Source organism: Pholcus phalangioides, unplaced genomic scaffold (assembly GCF_987345545.1).
Source record: "Pholcus phalangioides strain wild (caught in Gottingen) unplaced genomic scaffold, Ppha-v1.0 ptg000016l_1, whole genome shotgun sequence".
NCBI lineage: Eukaryota > Metazoa > Arthropoda > Arachnida > Araneae > Pholcidae > Pholcus > Pholcus phalangioides.
The window spans coordinates 3,492,432-3,518,754 of record NW_028301609.1 but is presented as its reverse complement, the minus strand read 5'-3'; the positions used below and the strand labels follow the sequence as shown (position 1 = coordinate 3,518,754).

The following is a 26,323-nucleotide window of genomic DNA, read 5'->3' as shown; positions in this document are numbered from 1 at the left end:
TGGTCTTCATCGCTGGTGCCGCCGTCTTTTAAAGAAGGACGTATTATTTTTATTCCAAAGTCAGGAAAACCAACTACTGATCCGAAGAACTTTCGTCCTCTGACCCTTATAAACACTATTAGCAAAATCTTTGAGAGAATCATTCTTTTTAGGATCACCTGGATTGCATTACGATTTGAGCTCTTTCCAAAAAATTTTTATGGTTTTCGACCAAAAACTGGTGCTGAGATTTGCATGAGAGATATGGTGTCCTCTATTTCATATGCCCTCCAAAGGGGCTATACTAGCTACATTATTGCTCTAGATTTGAGAGCTGCTTATGATTCTGTGAGGCATGATTTGCTCATTGCCAAATTAGCCCGCTTGGGCTTTCATGGTAAATTTTTAACTTGGCTCTTTAATTATCTCTCGAACCGTAAACATGTCATTCATTGGAGGGGTTCCATATCTGGTGCCTTTGCTCCCAACTGCGGTCTTTTACAGGGTTCTACCCTCTCCCCAGTACTTTTCACCCTGTTCACATTAGATATAACCTCATATATTAATTCTGACATTAAGTTTTTTATGTATGCTGATGATATTTTCCTTCAGATGAATGCGTTAGATGGGAAGTATGCTGAGTTCAGATTGATGAACACCTTGCCTAACATTCTCAGATGGGCTGAAAATAGTGGATTGTGCATCTCTCTATCCAAATCTCGTTTTTCTATTTTTTCACGGAGACGACCTCCATACTTTCCTTCTTTCAACATTAATGGCGAATCCATTCCGTTTGATCCGTACTTGAAAGTTCTGGGTGTTCATCTGGATTGTACTCTCACCTGGAAAAAACAATTTTCATCTCTGCGTTCTAAGGGCACTCTATATTTAAACATTTGTCGCTCCATCTCTCACTCATCAAGAAATATTCCTTGCAAGTTCCTCAAACCTGTGCTAATGAGCATCATTGGAGGTACCATTGGTTACGGAGCTGTGGCCTGGTTTAATGCAGCCAAATCTTCTCTCACCAAGATAAACACAATCTATAACTCCTCGATGAGATCTATCTTAGGCCTCCCTACGTCAACTCGCATAGATAAACTCAGAACCATTCTCGCCCTACCCTCCTTTCAGGATTCCATTCTCTTCAGGATTGGGTTATCTTGTATTTCTGCCACAGCCTCTCCCACGCAGGGTCACTCTAACCATATAGATTCGGGTTTTTGTCGCCTCTCGCCATCTTTGGCTAGGAAAATATCACAGTTCAATAATACCATTGGTTTTTCCCACAGGTCCATGCTGCGTCCAATTTATTCTTTTTGGCCGTGGATACCCTCAAATATCTATTTCATATCGGAGGGTCTTAACTTTCAAAAAACTAAGTCTACCATCCCTTATCAAACAATATTCCAAGAGTACATTGAGTCTCTGCCGCTGAATGCTCATGTAATTGCTACGGATGCGTCTAAATCATCTCAAGTGGTTTGTGGAGCTTTCTGTTTGGTTACAAAAGTTATCAAGTCTTGGTTCATTAATAAAGACTCCTCAGTTTTCACTGCGGAGGCCCTTGCTATTACTTTAGGTCTTAGATCCTTCATTCAATCGTCTAATTCTTCAATATTCATATTTACGGATTCCAAATCAGTCATCATGGCTCTCGACAATTTCTCTATTCATTCATCTACGGTGACTCACCTACTGTATGCTCAACTGGTTCATACTAGTTCTTTGGTTAACAGCATATCACTAATCTGGGTCCCAAGTCATTCGGGCATTGCCATTAATGAAACTATTGACAATCATGTTCGTACTGTAGCTTCTACTACTGTTGATCTTCTACCTTCTAGCCTTTATGTAGAGGACATTCGTTCTCTTTACTATCGCCACTTCAAGGAAAATATTCGCAATGCTCTTTTCTTATCTATTCCTGAGTTTAGCTCCTTCTATAACTGCTGCCAGAACTTCTCCCCTTTGTTTTCGAATAGAAGGTTGGAATGTTTATTTTACAAACTTATTTGCAATAGAGCTCCCTTGAACGAATACCTACATCGTATTAAGAAAATGGCTAACCCTCTCTGTCTACAATGCAAGATTCCTGAAACTTCCTCTCACTTTTTGTTTTCTTGTATTAGGTTCTCCCAGGTTCGGTTCTCAACTTTTAATTCTCTTTCTCCACCAGTTAGGTGTTGGTCCGAGTTCTGTTCAGGCAGACCTGAGAACATTATCTGTTGCTTTGAGAGGTTTGTTACCCTTAGTCAACGATTTTCTTGAGTTTTTATTTCTTGTTTTTTTTCTCTCCCCCTCTTTCTTTCTCTCGTTTGGTTTTTTGTCCTTTTCTACCTTGGTTGTTTGGTTTCATTTTTTGTTACCACACACTCATCCAGGGACTCCATGTCATCATATCATTTTAAAGCGGCTTAGCATCGTCCCCTAAGCCTGAAGACTTCTTCTCCATCTCATATAACATCTCCATCTGCGTTTGTTTCGTCTGGTTTATGTTTTTTTTTTTTTTTGTTTATTTTTTTCATACCCTTCTGAAGAAGAAGGAAGAATGGAAATTGCTGAAATTTCTATGTGTTCTGTGATTGTTGAAAGCTCTTTCGTTAGTACATTTTTATAACATATTCTATGCTCTTGTGGAAGTTTCTTTCTCTAACAGGGGATGGCCCGAAGGCATAAAGCCCTGTATAATTGAAGAAGAAGAAGAAGAAGAAGAAGACCATGGAGGGTATAATGTGGATAGCGAGTGTTGTTTTGTGATTCAAGTTTTAATATTATGTTAAACGAAACTAAGTTTTTATTGGAAATTCAATTGTTTAGAAGAACTTCAATTGTTAGAAGTTAGAAAGAAGCTTCCTATTACCTCTGTACAACATGTATGAAGGCGAAGATGGTTAGTAATATTATATTACGAACATACTGTGCAGTCAGTTTGTTTCTAACTCTTAACAATGCCTACATTCATAAAGTTATGATTTTGTGTTTCGTTGTTTCTCTATATGGTGATGAAATTGATCCAGAATCTCTGATGTCTGATCACCTATTGTGTTTTTAAAGTCGAGGCTCCGAAAGTATTTCGTATTAACCGAGTTCGTCGTAACGAGGTACGACTTTGGTTTAGTCTGAACTAAACAGAAATTGAGATCAAGGATCTTGGCGTCTCCATTCGCCAATGTAGAATCCAAGCTGTGGATTCATTCCCACTACAGGGCCTCGAAACAATGAACCTTGATGTGTCACCAACATCATGTTCCCTGGCGCATCTTCAAACATTGAGTGTTTTTAACCCCCCCCCCCCCGTTGGGGTCTATATGTTTGGGTGCAATGTGCTTGATGGGCACACATTCAAAAAAATAATAACCACCTAATTAAGTTCATTTACACTACCAAGTGATGAACGTCATTATTAAAGGGTGTGAATAGGAAAAAACAAATTTTTATGTAAAAATAACCATGTATTCGTGTGACATGAAACCGGTTGGACAAATTTTAGGCGGGGTGAGGTAAAAAAATATGACTGCTCTGTTCCTGTCAAATCAAATGTGCCTAATAGAAGTAAATCTATAACTCTCGCAAGAAAATTGTTTCCGTCACCTGTGCCTGTGGGTAAATGAGGGAAGTGTATATGTAGGGGTCTCACAGACCCAATCCATGCAGTGGAAGGTTAAATTACTCAAATTTCAAAATGTTGCATGATTGGATGCCACCTACATTTGATAACTCATAAGGTTTTGAGTGAACTGCCTTATTCACTCAAACGTGACCTGTGAGTCCTTAAATGTCTGCATGATTTTGTGACCTGCAAGCTACCAGATCTATGGAAGTCGTGGATGCTCTATCATGATAATGTGACAGCTTTCCCTGGTATCAAATTACCTGTCAAAGCATCCAATTCTGGTATTTCCACAACCAGCTTATTTCTATGTTCTCGCTCCATGTGACTTTTTCCTCGGATAAAGAATTTGTTTAAGAAGCAACGACTCTCGGGTTCTGAAAAAGTGCTGTCAGCAACAACGAAGGTATTGGAGAATGTGCCAAAAGGGGACTTGCAAACCACATTTACATCTGTATATGAATGATGGCAGAAATTTATAATTGCACAGGGTACAGCACTGGGAAGGAAATACCAAATAGACGGGTTCTATCTGTACTTGTTCTTCTGTAATAAAATAAGTTCTGGAACTTTTTGAAGGAAGTGGTTTTACTTAAAATATACCATTATTCTTTGAAAGAGTACCAACTGACTTGATTTTTTTCGAATCTAGCATAACTTTTTAGTTCATACTTTTTTAGGAATATGCCTTGGATTGCAAATTCTATTTTGAGTATTGAATTTTGTTCATTTCAGAACCCTATGAAGAAGATGAGATGGAAGAGATTACTGCCGATCTGTGGCAAGAGGCCTGCTGGATCGTCATCAGTGCCTACTTTGACGAGAAAGGTTTGGTGCGCCAACAGTTGGATTCCTTTGACGAATTCATTCAGATGTCAGTCCAGAGAATTGTGGAAGATACACCACAGATTGACCTACAAGCTGAAGCACAACACACCAGTGGAGAAGTTGAGAATCCAGTAAGCTTCTTTTTTTTTTTTTAATTTTCCCCCACCAATTTTATATTCAGAAATTCAAAAAAAATTCAATTTAGTATTTTTGAACAGCATTCAATCAATGAAATCGCAGGGCTTGACAAATTGAAAAAAATAATGATTTAGGCACCAGCCAAATTTCTTCAATCATGAATGATTTTATTCTCAAGAAAAACTGTCCTATAATTTTGCATCACAAAAAATAACATAGGTCTACATAATAACTTTATAACTCTCAGATAAAAATACTACTGAAAGTTTGGTTTTTTTTGGACATGTAATAATAGCTTGAAGAAAGTTATCAGCTCAATTAATGGACTATTTTAGTATCTATTAAAATAAATTTATTTTTGTTCAGAATATACTTTTTTTTAATGTTTTCCTTGTATTTTAGCCCCGTTTCCTGGTGAAATTTGAACAGATCTATCTCTCCAAACCAACACATTGGGAAAAAGATGGTGCTCCAAGCCCCATGATGCCAAACGAGGCCAGGCTGAGAAATCTAACGTAAGGATTGATTATATACTTCAGTTGGGCTTGTCAAATTCCAGGCGCTGAGTCACGATTACAAATTCTGTATTGGCAACTGAAATTTTTTCCATGTAATTGATAGGAATCTAAGGATGGCACAAAATTTTTTAATTTCATGCCGGTGCTTCTTCCAACATAGAAACGGATCATTAAGTCTCAGAGATGATTGATTAGTGTGTTTTTGGTGTGTCCCTTTAAATGCAACCTTACTGAGTAAAGGACTTGATGTGTTTTCCCCTTAACCAGAGTTGGAGAGTTTTGACAATCCGCTTCAAATTTTCTGTTGCTTCAAAAACCTTGAATATTGATTTTCAAAATGAAAATTCACATATTGATTACAAGTAATGTTTAAAGTGACTATGTTTTGCAAAAAATAAATACTTGATATGATTGGAAAATAATTTTATACTCTACAGAATAATTTTGGACAATATACAGTTGGGCTTGCTTATAACAAACACATGGATATGAGAAATTTTTACTTATAGTATAGTAGCCAAGTCTCTCAGATTTTCCAGGAGTCTCCCAAATTTTTACTCCATCTCCCTGACTCCCGAAAAGTTATTTCTTTCAAATTTTGAGTGTGATTGTAAAAAATCTCTACTTTTGGGGAAAAGTTATTTCCAAAGATTTTACTTGAAAAAAAGACATGCTTTCAGTTTTAATCCTCCGAAATGATGTCACAAGCGTAATGCAAATTGTTACCATTGCTTCAAATAACAAAGAAAGAATTTCATTTTCAGGGGAAGAGACAAAATTTGCCAAACAGCCAGCATCAAATTCGGTCTTGTGACATCCAAAATTGGTGAGATGACTTGTATTTGCTTTGATCATATGTCCCGTTTGAAGCCAATGGCAGTTTTTTTGTTGACGTGTTTTGATTGCAAAGTAGTAGTGACAGGTAATTTAACCTACTGGTTGTCGACTTGGTGCGATGTCTTTGCACTATGTCACGTTTTTGCTAAAGACCAGGGGAAAATCCCTACAATTCTACGTTTATTAATGAAATATCCCTACATCATAGGTGCCAATGCTTCTGATTTGCCCGGAAGCTTTCAGATTTTTCAGCCTTATTAAAATCTTCCTGTCGGAAATCTAATTCTTCTGATTTTTCATATCTTCGTAGAAAAATCCTTAAAAGTCCTCAAATTGAGCTTTGTTTGAATGCAAAATCCCTAAAGAACACTCTTCCAGTCTTTGCAATTTCAAACTGACTCCGTTTTCTCAGAAAAAATATGGGGAATCAGGATTTCGAGTAAAAAAAATCAGTAATTGTCACCAAATATGATGATTAAAGCAAGCAAAGTGGGTAATTATTGCTAAAAAAATCAGGACAGGGAAGAATGCATCCCAGAAAAACGGGACTTATATATGGTCACCTGTTGCAATTTCAAAAAAGTCACCAGTTTTTCCCTTTCATTTGTTTGACATATTTTCGTTGATGCACAGGATAAACCACAGTTTTTTCAAGTCTGTGAATTGGCACCTATGCTACATTGTTTTGTATTGGTTATCTATGCTTATCAAGAGGTTATGAATATAACGATGTTCACATGCCTAATGAATGTTTCCTCTTATTTCTGACTGTTATAAACGGATCTCTCAAAATATATATTTTATAAATACTCAGTAATTATAATTCAAAATATACAACACTTAAATCTCAGAAGCTAACTCACACCACCCATCACACATATTTTGAATAAATAGCTCTATTTCACAGTAAATTTTAGCCTACTCAGGTTATGAGTAGTTTAGATAAAATTAACCATAAAATTACATATCCATTCTAGACTCTATGTCGAAAAATTCGAATTTGCACACCAAAATTCAAAACTTGTAAATTATGATTAACACTTGTTATATGTCAAAAACTGGTTTTCCACATCAAAAACCTAACCCTGTCCTTTATAAAAATTATTTTTTTAATCAATTATTAGGCTATCAGGCATAGTTATTAAAGCACACTAATTCCCCCTTTCTTACCAAAGCTGGTATTAAAGAAAAGTGCCCTGTTTTCTTCAATTAATATCACCTAGTCTTCTAGCCTAGGTTGTTTTAAGTAGTTAAATGCCTTTTGATGGTTATTTCAAGTGTTAATATTTTTTTTTTGTAGGTATTCTGCGCCGTTATATGTAGATATTACTAAAACTGTTATCAAAGATGGTGAGGATCCTGTTGAAACGCAGCTGCAGAAAACATTTATTGGAAAGATCCCGATCATGTTGAGATCAACCTATTGTCTGTTGAATGGACTCACTGATCGTGATTTGACTGAATTGAACGAATGTCCATTAGATCCTGGTGGTTACTTCATAATCAATGGCTCTGAAAAAGTATGAATATTTATTAATTTTACTCAATGTATGTATATTTTGTCCGAGTTGTAAATATGCGTCATGTATCAGTTAAAAGATATTGTTTTGTATGTCTGTTTGCATCTCTTTGCTTTCCACTAATGCAGGGATTGGTAAGCCTCGGGTGCCAAGTCTTCATGGCGAGTAGGAAATTCATATTTGCACCTAATTGTTTCGTGTATGATAACTGAATTGAAGACTAGTGAAAAAACATTGTTTTGAACTGATTTAGTTGGGGGATGCTTGGCGCCTGCGAAATTTTGCTGGTGTTTAATTATTTTTTTTAATTTATCAAGGCCTGCTCTAGTGGTCTTTTATCATTGTTATTTTTGTCAGGTTCAAGTAGAATGTGTTTACAATGGCTGTACTGATTCAATGTCTGAATTGCCACATAGAGTGTTATTGGGAAGAAAAATTTCTATACTTGTATTGTAGCAAAGTTTTCTGTATATATATATGCATACAGTATATAGACTTCAATATGAAACATACTGAAATTAAATTTTTGACAGTTTCTCTAATTTTTCCATCTTTTAAGGTTTTGATTGCACAGGAAAAGATGGCTACGAATTCTGTGTATGTCTTCCAAATGAAAGATTCCAAGTTTGCGTACAAAACAGAGTGTCGATCCTGTTTAGAGCATTCTTCCCGTCCCACTAGTACATTGTGGGTGAACATGCTTGCCAGAGGTGGGCAGGTAAGAAGTCAGATGATTTTTGTAATGATTTTTTTTTTGTGGACTTGTTTTGACATTTCAGTATTGTATTATCAATTTATGTGTTTTTTACTAAACCTTTATTTACGGAAGAAATTTTCATGTCAGATATTTCAAACATGAGTTATTTTTCCTGTGATGTCCCTGTATATTGTATGCAATGTTTCCACTTAGCTGGGCTGCTCATGGTGAAAATTCTTTCATGTACACGAAATCACTATATATAATATTCAAGTGTGAAAAAAATATTTACTTTCTGCTCATTAAAAAAAGTTTCACACTCTGGTAAAACAAAAAATAAATTCAGGATTTATATTAATTGCATGAGTAATTAGTAAGACCAGGTTAAAATTGTGTATTTTTTCAGAGGTGAGGTTACAGGGAAAGTTTCCCAAAATTTACAAGTTGACAATTCATAAATGGAATTTCATTCAACAGAATTTTTTTTTTCACTTTGCAATGTCTCATAATAAATGCTTATTTATTTTCCAGGGTGTCAGAAAAAGTGCCATCGGCCAAAGGATCATTGCTATCTTGCCATACATAAAGCAAGAGATTCCAATCATGATTGTCTTCAGAGCTCTTGGGTTTGTAGCTGATAGAGATATCTTGGAACACATAATCTATGATTTTGATGATCCAGAGATGATGGAAATGGTAAAAATTAATTTCATTCATGCAAAATGCTGTTTTCTGAGCTACCATGTATCAGTATTTATATTGTCATTTAGTGCAAAAAAAATTGTTTGAAGCAAGCATTTTTAATGTTTCATTGCTGTTATGATTGTTTTTAATGTGAACATAATTTCTAAAGTAATCAGGACTGATTGCCTAACAATCTGTTTCTAATTGAATCTGGAACAAAACAAATACATAAACGATACTTTTTTTTGGAACTGATTTTTCCTCAAAATACAATAGTCTCGATAATCCGAGGTGGATGGGACTGAGGCCACTTCTCGGGTTATCGAAGAACTCAAATTATCTGAAAAAACAATAAAAAATGCTTTAAATGTTTATTTTACTTTTAAAAAAGAGAAGAAGAAGCAGTACTAGCTTAAGATATTTTTATTCTTGAATAAGATATGATGCATTTTAAAAAATGACGAATGTGAAAAAGGCACAAAGATAAGAGAGTGATTGAGAAGAGTTGGGTATAGGGGATTGATGGTGAATGATGCTGAGACACTGATAGCTCTCAACTGCTTTTCCAGTGATTTTGCATGAGCAGTTAGGGACAGCACCATTGTCCACCATTAGGAAGAAAACAGTCAAACTTGCTTCTCTTTCTCAGCGATCCCCCTGAAAGCTGCAATGGTCTACGTCTATTCAAGGGAGTCTAATATTGTATTATACCAATTACCTATTATAAGTCTGGGAGCTGCCTAGTCCCTTTCAAATAGAAATTACAGTATATGCTTACATACTTCATAGTATTCCTTGAAAAAAATAAGTTGGGTTCTTGGAGGGGAAAAAAAATAGAGTCTCAAGAAGGAAATTCGAAAATATTCTGCCCCTCAAATTATTTGGAAACTCAAACTTTCAGGGCTCGGATTTTCAAGACTCTACTGTGTTATACTTTGTCATTTCATGACAAAAAAAGGGTTTCAGCTAAATTTTGAATTTGATATATTCAATTAAAATGTTCATATATTTTGTTTAATTTTTTACTTAAGGATATTATATATTTGCCATTATTGCTTTCAAATTAAATGTTAGTTTTCTCTTCCTATGGAATTCTAGGTGAAACCATCTTTGGATGAAGCTTTCGTCATTCAGGAGCAGAATGTTGCTTTGAATTTCATTGGTTCTCGTGGTGCTAGGCCGGGTGTAACCAAAGAGAAGAGAATCAAGTATGCTAGAGAAATCTTGCAAAAAGAAATGTTGCCACACGTTGGAGTCAGTGATTTCTGTGAAACAAAGAAAGCTTACTATCTGGGGTATGATTAAAACGTATCATAAAATGATTTGATCAGAAGTTAGTATTGATTTTCTTTTCGCAGTTCAGTTTTATAAAAAGATTTTCCTTTTTCAATTTTTATTTTTTCCAGATATATGGTCCATCGACTTTTGCTGGCAGCTTTGGGACGTAGGGAGTTGGATGACAGGGATCACTACGGGAACAAAAGACTTGATCTCGCTGGCCCACTGTTGGCTTTTCTGTTCCGTGGACTTTTTAGAACTTTGACCAAAGAGGTCAGGTTGTATGCTCAAAAATTTATCGATCGAGGTAAAGATTTCAACTTAGAGCTTGCGGTAAAGACGAGGATAATCACAGATGGTTTGCGTTATTCTCTTGCTACTGGCAACTGGGGAGACCAAAAAAAGGCTCATCAGGCTCGTGCTGGTGTTTCACAGGTTTGTTGGAAAAGCATGTTCTGCTTTACAGTTGGTTAAACACAAGATTTTTAAGCAAAAAAATTTAATCAAAGTACTTAAATAAAGTGGTTGTATATAACAAATCTATATTTAAAATATGTATATACATAATATTGGGTGCTTTTCTTTGAAATTTTTTTCCAAGGCTATTATGAGATTGAATTTTATATTTTATATGTGACATATTTCTTGCTATAAAGAGCCTTTTCAAGATGGCAATGCATCATACCACCACATGCAACTATTACAGTTTGGTACAAAACTTGAATGTGAAGCGATTGTTATGGTCCACACTCAGAGCAGGTGTAAATCCAAAAGAGATATGGGAAAAAAATTATAAAAGAAGAGGATTAAAATGTATGAAACACATCTCACTATATATGTCTTCCTTCCTGACAACACTGGATTGCCTTACTCAGGAGAAGATGTCAATACAATTAAACAGATGGGGGACAAGTTGAAACTAAGATTAAGATTGAGGTCCTAAGACCAATAAATCAGAGTTCGACTGCTGAAAGTTATTTATTTATCCTGCAAAGCTTGTGTCATTTACGGTAATAAAAGCAACATATAGTGCAGAAAGCAATGCCAGCACAAAACGTCCCAGACCAAAACTACACAGTGTTGATATAGGCTTATACATTGCTCCCACTTGTCCTACTTTTTCTACTTTTTGGTAAAATGTCCTACTTTCTCGGTTTTGTCCTAGTTTCTGGTTTTGTCCTACTTTTTTATGGAATCCTATCTACAAAATTTGGGTAATATGTTTTAATTGAGCAGGGAATCATCAATAATATGTTGCCACATAGTACAAATGTAGATTGTAATTAATGATCCTGCCAAAGCAAAAATTGTATCATTTTCAATGTTATTTGGGAGCAAATGTAGACCATTTGGTTTATAATTTTTCATTTGCTTAGTTTGAGGGTTCAACATGTAGAGTAGTCATTAAAAATAAAAATTTTGGTGTGCATGGAAAAAATAATTTTGTATTTACTTTTCATGGTCTTGGAAAGTAACTAGCCCCAATGCAGTCCCAATGTTTAGCGCTGTTCTGCAACGAGCCCTCAGCTGACTGGAAATGTTCTGCGGTAAAAATCCCCATTATAGTGCACATTTTGTGTATAGGTGAAACAATAGTTTACATTACAAAGCAGTTGGATACATAGGCCTATTCTACGTTTGGTGATGATGATGCTACCCAATAGCATTCCATTGTCTTCTGTATTTTTAGGGAATGTGCAGAGACATAAACAATATATACAATACTCAGCAAAGAGCTAGAAATGAAAGTGCTTCATTTTTCAAAAGCAATTACTATGGTATTGAACAGTAAAATGTAAACAAATCCGTTTAAAAAAAGGATGGCAATGCAGTTGACTTATTTACACCAGAACTTGTAATTTACATATTTTGCACATTGTGCTGTTGAAAATAGTCTCGAAGGAGCGTCATCGTCATTCTTAAAAATCTTACATGCCTTCATAATTTGCTGTACATCCAGGTTGGACTGTGAAAGACGCCAAAAAAAATGTAATTTATAATTTGAGAACAGAAAATAATTTTCTGTGGGTGCTAGTGCACTGTTTTGGCCAAAAATTATTTTTATAACCAAGTCATTTTTGTCATTTTGCTTTGACTTGATTCAATTTTATAGGGTACTGAAATAGTGCTATAAAAAAATTAATGGGGGGGGGGGACTTAAATTAAAAAAAAAAATAGTTGCGCCCCCCCCCCACATCCTACTTTGTAGTCATGCTTTTTCCTACTTTTTCTAATTTTTTTAGTGGGAGGCCTGGCTTTTTATAAATTTCCAAACAATTACAATTAGTTGGTACATATTTGGTTTCAGTTTCAAATCAGGTTTACTGCACAATGTTTTTTTAATGCAAAAGTTATATATCAACACTTTTCTCATTTGTAATGTGGGAAATTTATCTATTTTAAGGTGTTGAATCGGCTGACTTTTGCATCAACATTGTCCCATCTTCGTCGAGTCAATTCGCCTATAGGTCGAGATGGAAAACTTGCAAAGCCTAGACAATTGCACAACACCTTGTGGGGCATGATATGTCCTGCAGAAACACCCGAGGTAAGGATTTTTCAAATTAATTTTATGTATATAAATTGTCTAAGAGTTATGCTGTTTTCAAATTGATTTAATGCATTGTTTATTTTTTTTTTTCTTTCCATTTTATTTATACTTTTTTTTTTAAATCTGAAAGGGACATGCTGTTGGCCTGGTGAAAAATCTAGCTCTTATGGCTTACATATCTGTAGGATCTCAACCATCTCCAATTCTAGAGTTCTTGGAGGAGTGGAGTATGGAAAATCTTGAGGAAATCGCTCCATCTGCTATTGCAGAGTATGTATTAGTTTTTGTCTGTTTTATCCAATCTGGAAAGTTACTCTTATCTTGAAAAACTTGTATATCGTGTAGCAAATTTTAAATGTAAAATAATTTTGATATCGATTATTTCATTGAGCCTTCCTGGAATATTAATATTTGCACAAAAATTGTTACTATGACACGATACAAAGTATGATATACAGAATGGAAATTTATAAGATGGAGTACGCAGTATAGTCTGACACTGATGTCAGATGTAGATGAGTAACTGTTATATAGTGTCAATATCACCACAAATATTGTATTTGTAGATGTACTCTGCTGAGTTTTCTAATAGCATGTTCAGAATTGTGTGGTATTTTTTTCTTTCAATCCATAGAGCAACAAAGATATTTGTGAACGGCTGTTGGGTTGGCATTCATCGAGATCCAGACCAACTGATGAACACTCTTCGCAAACTGAGGAGACAGATGGACATCATCGTGTCTGAGGTATGCTCCGCTGATATTCTCTTGCAACTGTGAAATAGCTTGGTTTTGGGGGGATGCACATAAGACAAGGTGAAAATGGATAGGGTTCAAGAGATCACAAGTCATTTCTAGACAATATCATTACTGCTGAACAGGGTATGCTGATTTGAATCGTAATTAAATTTTAATCAGTTTGATTAAAATGACAATTTAAATCACTGACTTTCTTTTAAATCACAAAATTTAAATTTTATTTTTTCTTTACATAACTGCAATGATATTGAAGTAAAGGTAACCTGTATTGGTATGCATGTTATTGATATATGTTAATGTTCCTGATTAAAAAAGTATAGAAGTTCTTTGGGATAAATATAGACTTGAACCTAATCCCTAGATATCATGCAGAAAAGCTGCTCTATTTCTAGACTTTGAGCATGGAAAAAATTTAAGAAAAATACAGGAAGTTGAACTTGCTAAATTGCACAAAGTATTTTCAATGCATTACAATGTGACACTAGGGTTCCCATGATTAGAAAACATAGAAATTATTTTTTATATAAAGCCTTGCATTCTACGCCCTAATTGCTCGATGTTGTACCAACATAATTATCATTGGCCTTTTGACTATTCGTATTAAAATTTTGAGTTTGATTATTTTTTTACCAAAACTCATTAAATCTATAAAAGAATGAAACTGTGTAAACTATTAAGCAACATCATGCAAGTCCAAAACATATTCACTAATTGTGCAAGAAACAATCTTGTCAATAGAATTTGTTTCATTTAATTGAGGCTGAACAACCAAACTGTTGTACATCGAACGAACTGAGGTACCTGCACCATATGTTTGATACTGAGTTACTACCACTCATTCACTTTAATGGGGGGAAGTGGCTCATGAATAAAAACTTTTTTGTACAAGAAAAATATTAATCCATGAAGTTAATTTGGACCGTTCATGATACATAAACACAGATTTTTGGTGTTCATATTTTTTCTTGTAGTTCATTTATTAATGCTTAATTGAATTCGAGCAATTAGGAGAGAAAAGGCAGTTAGGGGTATGGAAATGTACATTCTTATTGATTTACAGGAATTGTTTTCATTAATAAGCAGTCTGTTAATTTTAATTTCAAAAATCTAATTTTTTTACAAAAAAAATCATGATTTTTTTCATACCCTGATGCTGAAACAGAAGACTGTGCATAAGCTTCTGTAGTGCTGTTTCACCGGAGAAAATTACTCTCTCTTGTTTGTTTGAATTTGGAAAAATATATTAATTTTTAACCGAACAAGATCCCAGGGTACTGAAAAATATACTGCTAAATTGTATTATACCATCGCAGATCCAAAAAAAGTGATGTCAAAAGATGACAGACTAGATGCGAACAAGATGCTATAAAATATCATTATAGGGTTATGCTGAATAGGCATTACAATTTAATTTTATTTTTACTTAATTTTAATATTTTTCATTTTTAATTAGTAGCAATTCATTTTTTATTAAAGGTATCCATGGTTAGAGATATCAGAGATCGGGAGATCAGAATCTACACAGATGCCGGGCGTATTTGTAGGCCACTGCTTATCGTTGAGAATCAGAAGTTATTACTTAAGAAGAGACACATAGATAGGCTGAAGGAAAGAGAATATGATAACTACAGGTCAGTTTTCCTGTGCTATTTTACTTGCTATAACTTGATGTAAAGATAAAAATGAGCTTAATCTAATTGTCCCCCCCCCCCATTTTTTTCCTTGCAGTTGGCAAGATTTAGTTGCAACTGGTGTGGTTGAATACATTGATACTCTTGAAGAGGAGACTGTCATGCTTGCCATGACACCCGATGACTTGCAGGAGGATAAAGGACAGGCGTATTGTTCAACTTATACACATTGTGAAATTCATCCATCCATGATCCTTGGTGTTTGTGCATCAATTATTCCTTTTCCTGATCACAACCAGGTAAATATCGTCATTTCTTATTAGTTTTAGACCTGAATCTTTTCTACAGGTGCACGGTGTTTCACTTGCTCCTGGCCCCTGAACATTGATTATAAAAATATACTGTCGTCATAATGTGATGAAATTTGTTACGAACATCTTTTCATAAGTAAAAATCTAGAGCCATAGAGAGTATAAATTTCTTTGTATACAGGGTATCCAATACTCCCTGTATTCGTAACGAACACTCCCCATCAGCAGAAATCTCCCATTAACAGACACTTGATGCCTGTGAAAAACAAGACCTCATAGTATTTCACTATATATTTAGCAGACACTTTCCATTAATACTCCAAAAAAAAATTTCCAAATAAGGCAAATACCAAAATTGTTCCTGGTATTTGCCTTATTCGTTGACAATTTTTTGGAGTATTACTAGACAAAGTCATCTTCCGTACTTTCCATTAATGTACAAAACTTTAGGTCTTATGGTGTTTGTTATGGGGAAGTTCCATTGTAATGGGTTTTTTAGGATGTTCAAATTGCTTTGTATTTATTCTAATTAATTCGATTAACTTCTAATTTATTTGATATTTCTGTCTGCTGTAAATGCTTTTTTGTTTTCCAGTCTCCCAGAAATACATACCAGTCTGCTATGGGTAAACAAGCTATGGGTGTATACATCACTAACTTTCACGTGAGGATGGACACGCTGGCACATGTGTTGTATTATCCCCAAAAACCTTTGGTGACAACTAGATCTATGGAGTATCTACGTTTCAGGGAACTGCCTGCTGGAATCAACTCCATTGTGGCCATCATGTCATACACTGGATATAATCAGGAAGATTCCATCATTTTGAATGCATCTGCCATTGACAGAGGCTTCTTCAGGTATGCAAGTTTATATTTCTTCTTTTTTAAGTGTCTTGTGAATGTTTCTACAAAACACGTGCAGTCTAATGTCATTAGGCCTACAGTGGTATAATTATTCATACATTTCACTCACTATGAGTTGAGAAAAAAACTCATAGTTTAAAAAATTGATTGCAGATGGCAGCACTACACATTCCAATGTGTACCAATTCGTTAGAAGTTCCGCGGAGAAATATGGACGAGATGCATGTCTGGTTTAGTAGTAGTAGTCTAATCTCATTAAGGGTGATATTCACCAATGGGGTTTAAACTAGTCACAATTTTTTGATAGATGACGACCCGGATTGGTTAAAAACCTGAATTTAACCAATCCATGTCAATCTCCTATCTGAAAATTGTGACTATAGTTTATACTCTGTCTGTAAATACCACCCTAAGACAAACTGGTCATGAGTTAACTTGTGTTTTAATACTCATTTGTAGCTGGTGTGATGAGTGAGCTTTTCCTTAAAAAAACATTCTATACCATGTGTTTATATGAATTTTCACTTGATCAGATTAAATACCTGTCCCACGAGATGCATATTGGAAAATTATAATTCAGTGAAACACTTTTATACAGATACTCAAGGGACTGGAGAAACTTATCAATATATATATATATATATGGAATATATTAACATTATGAAAAGCGCATTGAGACCTGAGACTCTAATAGGCAATTATCGTTGTAGAGGGTTGTCATTATACAGTGATTATTTTTATATAGGATTCTCGAAGTATCAACATGTAAACCACAAACTTCTCTTTTCAGTTAAAACAGAGTTAGAATTTCCCCCAAATCTGTTTGTTGTTGTTGGTCAGAGCTTCTCAGTATTCCTGACAGTTTGGCAATGCTCTACAACTTGCAATATTGCATTTTGGGCCCAGGTCGACAAGATACTCGCTCAAAGTACCAAAGGACATTGAGAGGTGTCGCGAGGTTGATACCCGGTTTGTCCTTGTCAGAAACCTTCTTGACACAGGGGTACAACAGAAACTGTGACATGGCCGCAGAGAATGCAACATCAAGGGGTTAGCGCACTGACCTCTCAATGAGTATAAACATTAAAGATGCTGCTTGGAATCGGCAATAAATCGTAGGTCCTGGTCTAATTATCCCTCATGTGCAGAAAATGACCGTGGTGTGACAAAAATTATCAAATATTGCATTTTTCTATTTATTACAAAGTATTACAAAATTGATTACAAAGTTAGATTTAGTAGTTTCCTTACTACAGATAGACTACACAGGTTTTTCATTTAGTAGTAAAAGGAGTAGACAGAAACATATTTTTTAGACCATGTATATTTAGGTCCTACCATTCACTTGGTTGTTTTTCGGTTCTTTTTAAAAATCATTTCATTACTTTGTTGGTTGATGCAAAATTCAATTAGTATAAAATATTTCAAGTTTTTCTTCAACTTTACCAGGGTTAACTATTTCTTTCCAACATGTTTCAAATCGTTTAACTGTGTTAAATTATGAAGTTTGTGAAGTCTGTTCTTAAGATTGGTTGATGATTGTTTTGTTTTGGTTCCATTTGTATAATTTTCCCCCTTTGCAAAACCTATTTTAGATCAGTGTTTTATCGTGCATACAAAGATGCTGAGATGAAACAGATGTCGATACAAGAAGAGCAGTTTGAAAGACCAACCAGAGACACATGCCAAGGTAATTTTTTTTGCATCATTCCACACAACGAATTTCTCTTCTCTAACTACTGCATGGAAAAAATTCATTCACGCTTGCACTGATTGATGAAATGATCAGTTCATAAAGAATTATACAGTTATGATCACCAGTTTCAAAGCTGTGCGAGATGGTCTCTCAATGAAAAAAAGATTTCTCTACAACAATTAATCAGCCAACATTTAAATTAAGTCATATACACCAGCAGTGACTCTCAGAGAAAGCTTGGTGTGCTAACTCTGTGGTATGTTACTCCCTGCAGTAGAAATTTTTAGTGTGGTCATGTCATCATTACTGTTATACCTCCGCATTAGTAAAGTTTCTGACAAGGATGAATTTTGGTATCAAAACTCGTGACACCTAATCATCCTTAGGGACTATAGGCAAGTATCTTATTGACTTCATCTACCATGCCCATTTAGTGGCAATAGGTGTTGCAAAGTTGTATATGTTTGGGACTTGAAAGATAGTGTCATTAGTTTTGCTTAAGTATACACGTGCAGCCTATACTATAAAGCATCCTTCATTTTATAACCATTTGTGGTTACATTTTTATATCCTGGCTCACTTTAAGGTGCATTTATGCATTTATAACTGGAATAAATAACGGATCTTGCTGTTTCTTTAGTATTGTGCTCTGATGTCATGTCATTCACTGTAAGCTATGTCCTATTATACTAGTGCCAAAGATGTGGTTGTAATTGAGATATTTATATAATTTTTTAAAAATCAGGACAACTTTAGTCAATAAGCATTATTTATTTGATACCGAATATTTTCTTTTTAATTCTACATGACAGGAATGAGAAATGCGATCTATGATAAACTTGATGAAGATGGCATCATTGCTCCTGGTACTAGGGTTTCTGGTGATGATGTTATTATTGGCAAAACTATTACTCTTCCTGAAAATGACGACGAGGTTTGTGTATTTTGTTATTTCGCATTGAATGGTTGCATTTTTTGTGAACTATTGTTAATACAGTACAAAACCTGTCTATAAAAATACTGTTGGGACCTTGAAAAGACATTGTTACAGGTAGGTTTCACTGCATTGAAAGTTTTTTGTTGGAAAAATATTGTTTTTTTTTATTACTTGATATACTTTCAAACACTTGTGGGCCATACCACTGTTATAGATCTTGAAATGTTTTCCCAGAGAAGGTCATTTTTGTGTTTTTCCTTTTGTGTTTTCCAGCTGGAAGGCACAAACAGACGTTTCACGAAGAGAGATGCTAGCACATTCCTCCGCAACAGTGAAACTGGAATAGTGGATCAGGTTATGCTCACCCTGAATGCCGAGGGATATAAGTTCTGTAAAATCCGTGTGCGGTCAGTACGCATTCCTCAAATCGGAGACAAATTTGCTAGTAGGCATGGTCAGAAAGGTACCTGTGGTATCACATATCGCCAAGAGGTGAGATTGGTTTAATCGTGCCTTTTGCATTTTTTTAACTATAGTTTTCTTGTCTTTACACTTTGACTGATTGGTTGGCTTCCCTATCATTTTTTGAATAAGAAATAAATTAAATACCTTGGTTAGAATCTTTTTTTGAAGTGTTTCCTAATTGAGGGGCAGATGTAGAGCTAGTGGGGTAACCCAGGTACTTAAGATAGTCAGAACCAGTGCTCTTCTCTATATTTATGGATAACTTGGGAATCATGGAACAAAGGAAATTCTTTTCTCTGAGCATTGGTCAACTGTAGTCAAGAAATTGAATTTAACATGGGTAGCGATTCCCAGATTTAAAAAAATCTGCAGTTTATCATTTGATGAAATATTTCACTCCAAAGAAAGCATGCCATACAAATAGGAGAAAAAACTGAGGATTTTTTTTGGAATTGTATTGGGTGACCATATGACCTGTTTTTGGGATGTTCTTGATTTTTTTGTAGCAATAATCGCAACTGTGCTTAGTTTTGTCATCGTATTTGACAATAATTGCAAATTTCCCATATGTGCCATATAGGTCACTAGAGAATACATAAACCGGCATCGATGTCTGTTGCTTAGTTTGGGAGATATGTGGAGAAAAAGATGGCATGGAGTGTAACAGACCCCACACACCAGTTAAGAGTTAATTAAGCTAAAAAAAATTGAGGCATTGGCATCCATGATGTTATTAATTAAAAAAATATGTAGTGCAGTTTTAGGACATAAACATAAGTTATTTTGAATGATAGACTAAGTTAAATAAGGGAAACCTCTATTACAATTGGGGGAAAGATAAGACTAGACTTGGGGGCGACACAAAGTTTTTCCTGAAACAATTGTTAACAATTGGAATCTGGTGGGGGTACATCCAATAACAGGAAATGTTATAAGGTTGTTCCTACATTATATCTTTTTGCATGGTTTCAAGGATTTTTTTTTTTGTAGGACATGCCCTTCACAGCTGAAGGACTGACCCCTGACATAATCATCAATCCACACGCTATCCCATCTCGTATGACAATTGGTCACTTGATCGAATGCCTGCAGGGTAAAGTTTCTGCCAACAAGGGAGAAATCGGTGATGCGACTCCATTCAACGACACTGTCAATGTGCAGAAAATTTCGAATTTGCTGCAGGAGTATGGATATCACCTACGAGGAAATGAGGTAAGTTTTGAACGTGTTCACTTCATTGAGAAATGAAAACAAATGTTGATTGCTTTTTCAAAATTTAATGCTTATTTCATTTGAAAACGAATGAACTGTCAAAATCCCTGACTTTGGGGGGGGGGGAATTGCTGATGAGTTACCCACTTCAGGATGTGGGGGCTCTGAAAATTCCTTCCAACCTTGTTTCAGAAGTAGAATTGTGACTAATTATTAGACGGTATGAGTAACAGTTAAATGACATTTCTGGACACAAAAGTTTTTCTTCCTATTTCCATTTAACAAAAAAGAAAACATTGTTATATTGCCCTCAGAGCATAAATGAAAGTGAATAAAACTCTTTTCATGTATAGCCTAAGAATTATATGCAGACAATATAAACCTTGCGCTAGCCCAAGTTGCATGATTTCCTGTGAAAAATACTAATTTATAATATTTAAGCATAATCACTATTTCTCAAATAATAGATTATTAAGTGATAATCAAATAAAAAAAATTGTTGTATTCCATCAGAACCTTCATGCCAGAAGTATGAATGTACAAATTTTCATTTTTTGGGGTTTATCAGCTGGTAGGATGCCTTATTTTGTATCTAAGTTATGCTGTGGAAACGTGAATATTTAACCCCTATTGAAACGCATGTTGCAAAGTATCTTAGGGAAATGACACTCGTAGAGTAACATGAGTAAAATAAACATTCAAACATCATTTTCCATGTTTTGGAAATTTACACATTAATGCCTGGAGTATGGGGGAGGAGAACTGCATTAATTTTTACTTTGTTATGATTCAGAAATTGAATCCCAATCTGGTGAAGTATCATCCACTTTTTACAGAGGTGTCACAATTTCATATAAGAAATCCAACGTTATTGCCAGTCTAAAAAAAAGTTTGTACGTTTTTTATGTTCATTAAAGGCTGCTACACACTACTTTGATGACGCCATTGAATTCACACGAATCAGTATTCATCAGCTCAGAGTAGTGTGTAGTGGCCTTGCATCAATTTCATCCCATGTATGAAAGCTATTTTGTTGCCCCCAAACACAAGCAACTCATTTTGATGAACTAAAATATTATCATGCATTCAACACAGGACTTTCATTTGCACAGGTGTTAAAGAATACATTTTTTTTTACTGTAGCAGATTGTGGTCACATTGCAAGTTAAATTTTTATGAAGCCATAGTTTTAAGTACCCTATAGTAGTTCAGCCTTGGTAAGTAGGAAAAAGACAGGCACTTGTCCTCAATTTCGGTTCCAACCAACTAATATTTATATATATGTATGCAAAATGGTACCTCGACTTGAGCAAATTCAACCTATGCTGTTATCATTGGTCCCACCTATTATATAACTTCAGGATATTACTGTATTTTGTTTTATAAAGCTGTATTGTGTTAATAATGATTAAAAAAAAACAACTATTATATGTGACAGGTGATGTACAATGGACACACTGGTCGGAAAGTGAATGCCCAGATTTTCCTTGGTCCGACATATTACCAACGTCTCAAACATATGGTGGATGACAAAATTCATTCTAGAGCCAGAGGACCAGTTCAAATTCTTGTCAGGCAACCCATGGAGGGTAGAGCCCGGTGAGTTCCAGAAATTCTTTTCAAAAGTTACCTTTGTGAGGTTTTTCTGCCTAGTGTCTCATTTCTATGGCATTTCCTCTATTCATGTACTGACCCAACATATTTTAGCACAAGGTGTTCAGAGCCCTCTAGCAAGTAATGTGTTAGACAGAGCATAAAAAATTTGGAGTCTACACAGTCGAAGGCATGAATTTTGGTTTTTGGGGTGAAAAAAATGCCAACCATTGTCAAAAATTTGACCTGCAAAATTTTAGTATGTGTGATTAATGAACGAGTAATTACCACAGAATGAGACAAAATATTTATATATAACACAATATTTATACATTTTCCCAAAAAAAAAGATTTGCGTGATCAGTCCTTGAAATTTGTTGTTTGTGGTAGTAGACATCCATGTCTGAACCAGGATTCAAACCCAGTCCCACATGAAATTTCACTTTTTGACTCACTGCATTAAATTTTAACCTTTTTTAATCTCTGGATACTTGCAGAGATGGTGGACTTCGATTCGGGGAAATGGAACGGGATTGCCAGATATCTCATGGTGCCGCCCAGTTCTTGCGTGAAAGATTATTCGAGGTTTCTGATCCATATCGAGTCCACGTTTGTAATCTTTGTGGTCTACTGGCAATTGCAAACCTTAGAAATAACACATTTGAATGCAGAGGTTGCAGGAACAAGACTCAGGTACAGTAAAATCCTCTTCTTTTCTTTCTTTCTTTTTAATTTTCTTGTAGTTGAAAAGTAACGAGACACACACATTGTGTCACTACAATACATTTCAACTGCTTTTGTTCTTAATTTCATATTTACTTTCACACTGTGGAGCCCCTCAACAATGGACATTCTTTGGGCCGAAAATTTTGTTCGCTAACAGGAGTGTCCATAACTAGGTAATCAAATACCTTAAATCCCATTGACATAATGTTAAAAAAAATATTTGAAAACAGAGAGTGTCCATTACTGAAGGTTCCACTGCATGTTTGAGATGGCCACTTGCCATTGCATAGAAAAATGACCATGTACTAGTCACTCTTTACAGCTTTACCATCATGAAAATAAGTCAAAACATAATTGGAGTGCAAGTAAAAGTCACCAGCATCAATGGATGTAACTCATTCAGACGAATTTAACAAAAAAACAAAACCCCAGCAATGTGGATATAGTTTTTGTCCTACTTTTTTACCAAATCCCATCAACAAAATTTATGTAATTGTTTTTAGTTAAGGAGGAAATCATTTATATATTGTCAAATAATACAAATGATGTAGATTGCTATGAATGATTCTGCGAAAGCAGAAATCGTATCATTTTTCAGGTTATTTGGGAGTGTATCTGGTTTATTAATTTTTATTTTGCTTAGTCTGAGAGTGAAAAAAAGTTGTTGTCATTAAGTACTTCTGTCTGGATGGAAAAAATTTTTCATTTACTACTTCATGGCCTTTGACTATTCATTGTACAGTAACTAACCAGTCATTCAAAATTATAATTTACATTTTATTTGCAGGTGGGACAACAGTTGCATAATAAAGCAGTTGTATACATAGGTGTATTCCAGGTTTGGTGATTCTGATCCTACCCAATAGCATTCAATACTCGTGGTTTTTAGGGCAGGGAGAGGCATAAACAATGTTTACAATACTTGGCAAAGAGCTGGAAATGAAATGCTTCATTTGTCAGTAACGATGATATTGGCATTGTGTGTGTGAATAGTAAAATGCTTTAAAAAAATCTCTTTAAAAAAGGGATGTAAAACCATCCGGTTCACCTGGACATTTTAAAAGTGGGCCTGTTAACCCATTAAAGACTACTTCGATTTTTAGAAAGGGAAAACCACTGAATGAAACCATTCCCACCATTTATTAGCAAAGAAAAAAAAATTGAAATTTCGAATGGCAAATTTTCTTACCAACCAGCATTAATGGGTTAATTTACACATTTTGCACTGTGCTTTTGGAAGTGGTCTCGAAAGAGTATCGTTCTTAAAAAAACTTACTTGTCTTCATAATTTACTGTAAATAAAGGAAGAGAGTTGACAGACTCCAAAAAAGAATGTAATATATTGTGAGGAAAGACAGGAGAGAGGTAGAAATATCCGTGGTTGCTAGTACACTATTTTGACCAGGAATTGTTTTTACCACCAAGTCATTTCTGTCATTTTGCATTGGCTCGAGTTAGTCTTAAGGGATCTTGAAATGCTATGAAAAAAATATATATTTAATTAAAATTTTATAAAAATATTTTTTTTTTCCTTTTTCTTTTATAAGGCTATGATTATGTTGTCTAAGGGGTACGCCCATCATACTTTTTTAATTTTTTGCTTGGGAGCCCTTCTTTCTCCGTAAAATATAATATGCTTACCATTACCCCACAGTGGTGGTCGGCTGAAGTTGGTTTTCTGTGGTTCCCAACTTCAAGGAGCAAATGCGAGCCGATCTCCCCGTTAAAAAGTCTCGCCACAGAGAGCAACAGTCCTACAACAATAAATCATTCAATCATAACACTTCACTCATAGTTAGAAAAACTGGTGGCAGGTGGCAGCACTACACATAACAAGCATTACACAGAAACAAAACTTTACGTCAGGTTGCACTACACGTACACGCGCATTCCCGCATGTACCGATTCGTTTGGGGTTCCGCGGGGGGGGGGGGTTGCATGTGTGGTGTAGTAGGTAGGGCCTCCAAAAAATGGCTCGGGGAACCATGATGTTCTTAAGTCAGCCACCTCGTTGGGCAATTTGCCTGTTGTGGCGTTGTATTTGTATTTATAAAAAAATTTATGGTTGTCTTATTAGATAGTTTTTCAATTTATCCCAACATGTTCATTGTATTTCTATTAGTTTTATGTTATACTTTATCGCTATACTTTATTATTCATTTCTTTGTGTTATGTGCTTCAGATATCTCAAGTTCGGGTCCCTTATGCTTGCAAGTTGCTGTTCCAAGAGTTGATGTCGATGGGTATCGCTCCGAGAATGATAGTAACTTAATGAAATCGATGTGAGATTGAAGACTGTGATGAACATTTTGTGTTCTCGTTTTTACTCAGAAAAGTGTTCCTGTTATGTTAATATTATTACCTGTACAGTTTTTTCTTAAATAAAGTCCATCCTCTGATTTTACTCGCTTGATTTTGATTGAGTATATTTGTGTACATGATCTCTGAAAACAAAACCAGAGCTTGCTCATTCAGAATAGTTGCAAAAGATATAAAATTTGGAATGGAGTCAAAATTTGTGATCCGGAAGTCAGGAGATATTTTTCCCGGCAAATTTTCAATCACTAAGTTGTTTAACCGCATTGAATTCTGAGGAATTGACCTCAAGTAAGTGAAATACATAGTGTCACATCATAATGAGCTTTTGTTTCTTGATGGTTTTTCATTAAAATATTCAGCAATTGATCTTTTTATTCTATTGTCATGAAGTTGCACTCACCAACTTAACTTATAACGTACAGCTTTAACTACCCCACTTAACTACCCATAATTATGGACCATTGGGAGGGGAGCATCTTGATAAGAATTTTCAGTTTTTTTAAGGACCTGAAAATTCTGTATGGCATCAAACTGCATTCATAAAAGTGTTTCACGAGCAAAACAAGTTCAGAATAATGACATTAAAGTTAATGTCACACTCTCTTTGGTGATAAAATGAGAATGGAGAGATGTATTTAGATTTTCAACGTTTACAAACAAATTAGCATGTGCACTCTATAATTTGAATAGAATACAACTACCATGTGCAGAGCTGTCTTTGATGGACCAATCAAGCTATAGACTACTCTGAACATACAAAATTTGATTACACATGCGCAGGGCCATCTTTGGAGCATCATGGGGCCCTGGACCAAGTGATTTTGTTGTGGCTTCACCTGGCAAATTCTTGAAAATGTCAACCATGACTCATTTTTGTGAGACCCTTTTTCTATTGAAGCCCCGGGTATGCTCATGCGTTAAAACGGCACTGCACACGAACTCTATTAACCAAATTAACAAAATTATATCTACTAGTCGAATCTCATTATAATGAACTCCAAGAGACCTGAGAAATTTTGCTATAAAGGTTTATGCATTGTTCCTATGAAAACTTATCTGGGGATTACCATAGGCGGAGTCAGCTGATCTAATGTATATATGAATTCACATCATGCCCCCCAGACTTCCAAGACTATCTTGCCTATGATGCATGGGTCCACCCGGG

General features: G+C 35.2%; 1 protein-coding gene across 1 annotated transcript; it reads left to right on the top strand.

Moving 5' to 3' along the window:
- Window positions 1–2,708: 2,708 nt before the first annotated feature.
- On the top strand, window positions 2,709–25,243 carry Polr2B (RNA polymerase II subunit RpII140). Its single transcript, XM_089245844.1, has 21 exons — window positions 2,709–2,872; window positions 4,328–4,551; window positions 4,961–5,073; window positions 7,214–7,433; window positions 7,993–8,151; window positions 8,662–8,826; window positions 9,913–10,109; window positions 10,221–10,527; window positions 12,497–12,640; window positions 12,774–12,913; window positions 13,278–13,389; window positions 14,878–15,032; window positions 15,130–15,331; window positions 15,939–16,204; window positions 17,806–17,900; window positions 18,719–18,840; window positions 19,117–19,335; window positions 20,299–20,520; window positions 21,959–22,119; window positions 22,611–22,806; window positions 25,022–25,243. Exons 1-21 carry the CDS (start codon window positions 2,854–2,856, stop codon window positions 25,109–25,111), a joined length of 3,528 nt encoding a protein of 1,175 aa, XP_089101970.1. The 5' UTR covers window positions 2,709–2,853; the 3' UTR covers window positions 25,112–25,243.
- Window positions 25,244–26,323: the final 1,080 nt, after the last annotated feature.